General features: G+C 44.9%; 1 protein-coding gene across 1 annotated transcript; it reads left to right on the top strand.

Moving 5' to 3' along the window:
* Positions 1-803: 803 nt before the first annotated feature.
* LOC149818166 (kinase-interacting family protein-like) lies at positions 804-5,492 on the top strand. The gene is made up of 2 exons (XM_089984356.1): positions 804-1,106; positions 4,279-5,492. The coding sequence occupies exons 1-2, from the start codon at positions 1,022-1,024 to the stop codon at positions 5,232-5,234; spliced, it is 1,041 nt and encodes a 346-aa protein (XP_089840482.1). The 5' UTR covers positions 804-1,021; the 3' UTR covers positions 5,235-5,492.
* Positions 5,493-9,062: the final 3,570 nt, after the last annotated feature.

Genomic DNA, 9,062 nt, shown 5'->3' with positions numbered 1-9,062 from the left:
AAGAAAGAAAAATCCGAACAACAAAGCCCCCGCTCCCTCTGTGGCCCCGACGTCCGCCAGGTGGATGAGAATTATTTCGTACAGACTCGCAATTATGACTGGGGGGTTCGGTGTTTGTTTCCCTGCGTCAGTTGTGACGCGTCCCCTTCGTCTTTCGTCCTCTTCTCTTTCCTTTTTTTTCTCGTCCGGCTGGGACGTTATCATCATGCAAAAAAACAGAAAAGAAAATTTTAAATTTCAAATTTCGAATCGAGTTAGCGGTACCGTTGGAACAGAGATGAAAGCGAATCATAACTCGGTTTGAGATCAGTCGTACCGGTTGGGACTCAACGGTGCCCAGTTCTCATGTTTTTTTTTTTTCCCGGTTATGCAACCATACCATTGGGATTCGAACTTGCTACGTCCGAACCCAACCCAAAGTGACGTACACTAACTGCTCCTGCCAGACAATCGGAGCCCCAAGTTGATCCCCAGTTCTCACGTTAACTTAGGTCTATTACGGCCCATAAAAGCCTCGTAAGTAGTCTCAAGGCATTCAAGTTGAAGAACGTCAACGAGTCTGATACTTAGGGTGTCTTAAAACGACTCGGCCGATTCTCCAATCGCGGTAACCGAGTACTCTCTGAGTAACTTTGCTCGTCGTCTTGAATAATACCTGAAATACCCCTACAGTGCATGGGCTTTTTAAATCCCTTTCCCGATTTTCCCAACAAGGCAGGTGGCCGACACAGTTTGGGGTTAGTTTGGTCATATTGGGAGAGGGGTCGTTTTCAATATAATACGAATTTCGAATCCAGCGCCCCGGTTTCATTATTGAACGTACGATGGCGCTTCTCGGGATTGTGCCTGGCACCCCTTTTGTCCCCGTTTTCTTTCTTCCCCGTTCCCCCCCTCTTGGCTCCTCCTCCTTAGGGTTTTTGTTTGGTTTTCTCGTCGGCTTTCTGATTCCGCGTCCTCTCCAGTTCCCCCCTTCTCTCTTTCTCTCTCTGATCTTTTCATCTCACGGTCATCGGCGAGAGAGATGAGCGTCGACTTCTTCCAGATGCGCCGGCGACGGAATTCCCATAGTTCCTCCAAGCCATGCTGGCTCCAATCCTCCATCGACGGTCAGTGTTTCTTCTCTTTTCCATCTTCTTCTTTACTATTTGCGTATTCTAAAAGTTCATGATTCTCAGCACAGTAGGCCTGGTTTTAGGCTTTTGGCGATGGAAGTCGTAAAAAGACGGAAATGCCCTCGGGTGAGAGGCGTTCCCTTCTTTTGTAGGGGCATTTCGGTACAGAAGTATGTATCAGTGAGCCCGTTCTCTAGTAGGGTTTCCTTTGCTGCTTCCGGATAGGGATGCCCCCTTGTTCCATCTTTCACTGGCGTTTTCGCTCTTTGGAAACCCGCTTTCTTGTTTGGGTTGGGAAAGTTCAGAGCGCCGGAGAATTGGCTGAGGCTTACCGGAGCTCGGCCACCGGCCTGCCGATGTTCCCCTTGAGTTACAGTTTTCAGTCAATTTCACTGCTCCATGTGCAGGCCGAAACCCGTACCCGAGTGCGGAAGTAAATATAGGACATTGATATTCATTGATAAAAAAGAAAGCTCTCCCCCCTTCTGGATAAATCTATAACTTTCAAGTTCCAACACCAAGCTCTGAGGTGAAATCGAGGTCGGAAGAGTCCGATGGTGTAAGACTGTATCCGTTTAGAATGTACAATGTGTGATTTTATTTTAATATCCGTACCCGAGAATAATCCGTCGGATTCTGATCCACTTGCTCCCTATCTCTATGGGCTCGGTTTGGGCCAGTGAGATGGACCGCTGTCCGACTCTCACAAAAAGTTGAGTTCATCGAGTCGGGTGGCAAGTTCCAACTCGCAAGTACTAGGCTGGCTCATTTATGTCTCTTTATTCTATTGGTTGTCCTTTGTCTCCCAAGTGTCCGATCTATGTTGCGGGGCCCATCTCAGGGGTGGCCCAGTTCGCGAGCCTCAGACCCCCGGGGCTCAAGACCCTTCATTAGGGATGGCAGTGGACCTGGCGAAAACGGGGATGAATGTGGAGGTGGAGGTTAAAATCAAAACCGGTGCAGAATGGAGGCGAGGATTGACACCCCGTTTGAACTGGGGATAGAGGTTAAAATCAAAACTCGAGGGTGGAATTTTAAGACAGGGCGGGGGTGGAGACCTTGTCCTCTGCTCTTCTCTGCCCACTGTCATCCTTAGTCTTTAACATATGGGCCTGGTCAGCTTTAAGTCTAACAAGTTCGTGTTTAAGCTTTAGTTCTAAACCTACAAAAACGTGGTCTGCCCTTGTCTCAAGCCTGATTCTATTGGCTGTGTTTGGCTTCGCTGACGGCCTGGTTGGCAAGAAGACGTCGTTGGGGGGATCATTAGGACCATCAGCTGCGGGAAAAATACCCCGCGGGGCGTACGTTGGTTTGTGCAGCATTGTTTTAGTTAGGAACGCCTCCATCGTTGTCGCGGGATGGAGGCGTCTTCCTCATATTAGAAGTCCCATCACGTGTCCCTTTTATGGTGGCTTTGTCCTCTTCCCCCCACCCCCACACCACACACACACACACACACTGTTCGCGTGACGACGTTTTCTCGACAGCGTGGCAGCAGTGGAACACGCAACCATCGCTCTCTCTCGGGTTTACTCTGATCCGAAATTACTACTAGGGTGGGACTGCGATTTCCACTTTTTTCCCTTTCACTCTCTCATCCTTGGGATCCAAAGCCCAAACTGATGAGATCCAATGAACCACTCAATCTTATGTGATTAGCTAACCAAACCTTTTTCACAGATTTGGTAAACGTTTCAAAATATCATTGCTCTTTTCCTTTTAAACCTTCCCTCACCAGTGAAAATCCGAAATTACCTCATGTAAAGTTATCCACTTGTCTTTATTCCTTTCGCTTAGGTGCTAGATTTTGTGCTCATAGGCATATTTAATCATCACTGCTAGTAATGATTTGACCACTCATTACGATTCTTTACTCTTTGGGCTCTTTTTACTTTTTCACATCACGTGGCCCCTCCCCTGAATTCAACCATTTTGTTTAATACGACTCCGGCCCCCATTCACTGCTGCACTTTTTTCCAAGAAATAGCTCCGTCGGAAATTCTCGACCTGTCAATTTCCCGAGTTGTCTTCTCTAACCTTTTTTTACCTCGTTGAACCCCCACCATACTTTTACTGAGATTCGCCGTCCTGCTACTGTATATCCCTGTGAAAGCCAAGGGGTGTCAACCGGTCCGGACCCAGGTAGAACCAGACCTAGCCCCGATTTTTGGGTATGGTATGGGTCAGGACTCCAGTCTAATCGGACCTATTAAAAGAGAAACCATAGAACCAGACCCGTGTCATACCTGGAAAACAATAATTTTTAACATCTTTACATTGGAAAATTGCTGTTCTGATCGGAACTCGGATCGGGCCTGGGTCTGGTATAAAATTTCATAAACTATACCCGGGTTCATGTATTAATCGGACTTTCGGATCTGAACCCGAGTCTTAATCGGGTCTTCTAGTTTATCACCATACCCGGACCCTATAAGTTGTGGTTCGGGTCGGGCCCGTGTAAACTCGACCCGCTGACACCCCTATGTCCTGTCGATGTCATGGTGGTCATTTTTGCTCTCTGTTTTCCTGAGACAGTAGCAACGGTCTGTTTGCTAATACTCAAATCGACCAAAACGTACAGTATACCCATTACATAAAACTACCCTGGACCACACCGTTCCTTTTTAGTAGAAAACACTCGTTTACATTTTCTTAATCTTTCTTGTTGGAAGAAAGCTCTGTGAATATACGATCGACATGGGTCGTGAGGCAAAATTGTTTTTGAGTCCATCGATCGTGTTGTATAAGCGTTCATTGATCATGTATTTAGAAAGAAATGTTGCCTACCGTCCAGTGTACCGTACCTTTTAGTAGAAGTCATCCATTCACATTTTGTCCATTTTTTTTTTGTGTGTATCAAGCCCCCTGGATATGATCGATATGGGTTCTTTATGTTGGAAGTTTTTATTATAAAAAAACATATTTTCACTCCAACCAAAAGTGGATTTCTTATGCTGGAAGCGTTCATGTAATCATTCGGTCAAATAAATCCTGCAGCTTGGAAATTCAGGTAGAGAGTATCCAATATTTCCCTTTGGAGATTTTTTTGTGATTCAGTCTGGATCCCCCGCCCGATCCATGGAAACGTTAGTGGGTGTTCCCCCACCTGCAAATTTTTCGTTTGCCTATTCTACCCCTTTATGCCGAGATGCCCTTTGCGATGCAGAGCTGGAGCAGAGGGTGCAGGAGGCGTCGTTGGACCTAACGGACGACATCGGCGGGGACTCCTTCGCGGAGAGGGCGGAGATTTACTACCGGAAGCGGCCCCAGCTCCTCACCCTCCTCCACGACGTCTACCGCCGCTACCTCTCCCTCGCCGACCGCTACTCCCACCTCCGCAGCCAACCACAGCCCGCCACGCGCTCCTCCTCGGGCTCCACCGATCCCCACTCGGACGAGGAAGACGCGAGCAGCACCGCCAGCAGCACCATCATCTCCTGTCATACTGTAGAAGAGGGCAGCAGCATCGCCGCTGAGGGGCCGGAACCGCTGGTCGTCGAGGCGGTGGCGAGTCGGGTGGAGGCGGAGCTCCTCCGGCACGAGCTCGAGTGCGAGCAGAATTCGGGGCGGGACTCAGGAAGGAAGATCGAGCTGCAACGGAGCCTGCTGGAGGTACTGGAGTCGGAGCGGCTTATCCTGCTGGCTGAGAACGGGCGGCTCTCGTACCGGGTGGCGTCGGTGACGGAGGAGAACAAGGGGCTGGTGGCGGACGTGATGTTCCTGAAGAGGAAGGTTGGAGAGCTGGGGCGGTGCCTGCTGAAGCTGAGGGACGACCACCGGGTGTGCGTGCTCAGCCGGCGGGTGGAGGACCTTCAGGCGCAGGTGTACAGCCTGGAGAAGCGGAACAGGGAGTGCCTAGACAGGATGGCCGTCGGTGGTGGTGGTGCGGGTAAGGTGGGAAGCGAGGTTATGGCGGGCGGGTATCCGGTGGAGATGGAGAGGCTGAGAAGAGAGAACTTCCGGCTGAAGGAGGCGCTGGGGTGGAGGGAGCCGTCAGTGGCGTCGACGTCGTCGTCGGCGCTGGCGAGGTGGGTCGAGCGTGCCAAGAGGGTTAGGTTCTTCGTATGCGGGTTCGCGTCTTCCAGCAGGTGCAGCGAGCTGGAGGGCAAGCTGGTCATTTGACCCTCTAATCTGGGCTCTGGTCTGGTGAGAGAGGGCAAATGGGGTTCTGTTCTGGGCCTTCTGGCGAATGCTGTGTGTGTATGTTTGTAGATTCTCTGACGGGTTGGTTCCTTGGTAGGTATGAGGGTTGAGTGATCTGGATCGTTGATTGTTGCAGAGCTGATGGTTGGGGAGGGTACATCCCTTGGTTTTGGCTAGTCGTATATGATGTATATCAGAATCCAAAGGCTTTGCAATGTCCATCCTTAAATGGTTGGTGTTGACCTTTTTTGTTGTGTTTGTTTACAACTTTGGCCCAATATTTCAACCTTGATCTTATCTTAGCCTAGAGGGGGAAGCAAACCGGTTGGAGCTACAACACAGGTTCAAACGATCCGACCATAATGTCAGACCTAGGTAGTACATATATGAACCTAGTTTTTTTTTTTTTATAACCCGAAGAAACCACACCCGACACGAAGACCTAGTTGGGCTGGCTCAGCCCCAACCTAAGGTCATCGTTTCGGCAGCGTAAAACTCCAAGGCCTATGAGAACTCCTGCCCTGAGGCCTATGCTACCCATTGGCTTGTTCCGACCCATGGGATCTAACTTTGACTGGCCGTCTAGCCTCCAAGGCCCCACCCCAACTACGCCAACCTCCTTGGGTGCATATCAACCTAGGTTTAGATCCGAAATAAATTTTGAAAAATAAAAATCATACAGTTGTTTTTAAATCAATCCGAATCTGAATTATATCTCACCTAAAATACTAATTTTGATTCAAATATAATACGATTGATCTCAAATATAATCCAAACGCACATTCACATCTTATTTTGAATCTAGAAATAACATCCAGCTGTATCAAAACTGCTGGGTGCCAAATCTTTAATAAGTTCGACGTTTTCAGTACGAAGCTCAACGGAAGCACCAGGCCTAACCGAGTTTTTTGAGTCTGGATTAGGTGTGATCGCGCATTGCACAAAAATATGTCCTGATACACCTGATTGTCGAGTGTGGATCAGGTCCGGGGTACCCTTGATGGTATATTATAGTCAGGAGTCCCTTCTAAGCCATACATCCAATAAATGAAAGGCACCCAACCATGATAGCTGGAGCCTTTGCTCTCTATTGTTCATTACATATGCTTTACATACCGTTCATCTAAAACATCAATGACACTGAAAACTTTTGTGGGGCCCATCAGACCAATAAGCACTCCAACCATGATGGTGGTTCTGATACTACTCATCACGAAGGATGAGCGGCACTCCTAGGGACCCCTGACCTGATCCACTCCGTTGTCTTTCATCTGTCTGGTACACCCTGAGTGCTCCACATGCTTAAACAGCAGATGGTGGGGTGGTCACTGGTCAGGTGCAGAGGCACATTGCTGTTGTGTGATCAGAACAGTAAACAAGGATCGCTTAAGTGCTCGCCTATGTGACACAGGCCAATCACATAACATCAGTTAATCAAGCCCTGGATACTTATGGTATGCACCTTGTTTGCGAGATCCCTCTGTAATCTGGTAATATAATTTTCATTTTTCTATATGTACTCGGGTTCAAATACCCATGGATTTGCTGTTTGCTTACTGACTTCATATAATTCAGAAAACACTAGTTTTAACTAAGCCCCTCTCTCATCGAATGGTGTTATTCTATGATGTCTGCCCAGCAGGTCTCCCACTAATTACAATGAGCATTCATGCATTTGTCCCACATTCATTCACTAAGGTAAGGCAAAATTCTTGTGTTAGGTCGTTGGGATGATACATTTGAAAAGCCCAAAGCTGTTTGAATTTGTCATGTAAGTTTGTTTGTTTGTTTATATATATATATATATATATATATATATATATATATATTAACACGAAGAAAAAAATCCCTCCTATGATTAGAGACCTCTGGCGCTAGCTCTGCTGGTCGTACTTACAGTCACTGTCCTGGCAGCAGAAAACTCCATGGTAAAACCTATTTCTTGATATTGGTGATGAATCTATAACTTTTTTAAATAGTAACTATTTTTTATAATTTGATGCATAAGATATATTTTTATTGAAATATAATAAAAAATATCTTTGTTAAAATATTAAAATAATGTCAACATCAAGATCATGCTTTCGTAGTTCATGTACCCCTTACCCAATGTTGTCAGTATCTGAATCGGACCTTTATTGTTTGGCCAAAGATTCAGGTCAATGGTCGATACTGATTCTGAAGTGACATTTTGATTCATTCAAAAAATAATTAAAAAATATTATGTGTCAATCAAAATGTGAGACGGATTAAATCTATTAAAAATGCATTTTGAGCTATTTTTTACATTTATTAAAAAATAGCCGATTCAGGGTCAGTATCGTATCGATTTCTGGCAATACCATAAGTATCGGCCGACTCAGGGCCATATCGCACCGATACTGAATATACTGCCCTAACCTTTCACATCCACCATTCAAACATGAAGATGAGACTCCTGACCCTGACCGGGCTTCATGTCCCGTCTCCTTCAGTTGCTAAAAAAATTGGTCAGAATATGAGTCACGCCATTCATTCCAACAAGACGACTCACATAAAGCTTGTCCAGTGGTTTTTTGTTCCCTTTCGCCAAGTACCAGTCTCATCATGACAAATTCTGCGGTATTTTTTAAAATATAGTGAAGAATTACGATATTTTGCTACCGTTTTAAATGTTTAATATATCGTGGGTTCTTAAAACTTTGGGAATATTATCGTTTCAACTGAAAATATCATGAGTTCATACTATTTTAGTTGTTTCTGGAGCCTACTATTTTGGGAATATTATGTTTAATATTATAGCATTTTTTTCATAAAATCTCGTGATAATATCGTGAGAAATTGCCAGAAAGTTTTAAACGGCAATTTCTTACGAGATTTTCAAAATATCACGAAATTTATGAGAAAACATAAATACCACGATTTAAACATGATATTTACGTTTTAAACGGCTATTTATCATGAAAAAATCATGTATTTTTATTTTAAAATAATTTTTATTACTATTTTTTATAAAAAACAATTTTATATTTATTATTTAAATTTTTTTATTGCTGAGATTTTGCCAAAAAAAAGTTTTGTCACTATGGAACCTAGTGCCCTGTATTAGAGATTGCCAACAGGGATGTAAACGGGTCGGATTCGGACAGTTTTAACCATCACCGAGTCCCACCTAATGGGATCTGACAGAATCGAAGTTGGAGTTGGATATTGGGGTGAAACAAAACCAAATCTGCAGCAGCTAACTTGAAATCCGATATTTACGTGTAATCGGATTCAGATTTTTTTCAAATTTCGACTTAAACTCGACTGCAATACTCACTACCAAATCCAGACCTGATTATTAAGCGGGTAAGATATCGATCTGATATGTTGTCATCCCTAAAAGACCCCTAAATCCATAAATTTCTAGTCGTGGGAAGGAGGGGTGCGCATGGGGAAGGGAGTTAGCCTAGGGCATGGAAATGAGATGCACAACTCACCGTTCAGATCGGTTCGTATAAGCTCCATATTGTACATATATTCTATATATTATATACATAGTATGCATGTTATATATATTTTATACATGTATTATACATATATTATAATACATGTACTATACATATATTGTATATTATCAAGCTTCAAAAATCATTAGAAAGCAGTTTTTTCAGAAAACTAGCAAGCCAATAAAGCTCATTAAAAAACAGTTTTTTTAGAAAACTAGCAAGCCAATAGAGCTCACCTTGTAACGAGCTCGTGAACCAAGCCCGAGCAGCAGCATACTCTTAATGAGCCAAGCCTAAACAGCCCAAGCAGTCATAAAGGGAGGTTGGATTAGAGATA

The sequence above is a fragment of the Nuphar pumila genome, chromosome 13 (assembly GCF_984573655.1).
Source record: "Nuphar pumila chromosome 13, dmNupPumi1.hap1.1, whole genome shotgun sequence".
In the NCBI taxonomy this organism is placed as follows: Eukaryota; Viridiplantae; Streptophyta; class Magnoliopsida; order Nymphaeales; family Nymphaeaceae; genus Nuphar; species Nuphar pumila.
The sequence above is the reverse complement of the archived record's forward strand: the minus strand, read 5'-3'. Positions and strand labels throughout refer to the sequence as shown.

What these genes read in the sequence shown, in the direction of transcription:
- LOC149818166 (XM_089984356.1), top strand. Translation starts at nt 1,022, where the DNA reads ATGAGCGTCGACTTCTTCCAGATGCGCCGGCGACGGAATTCCCATAGT. An exon ending in GCTCCAATCCTCCATCGACG is followed by an intron (nt 1,107 to 4,278) that starts GTCAGTGTTTCT and finishes TTTGCGATGCAG; the next exon opens with AGCTGGAGCAGAGGGTGCAG.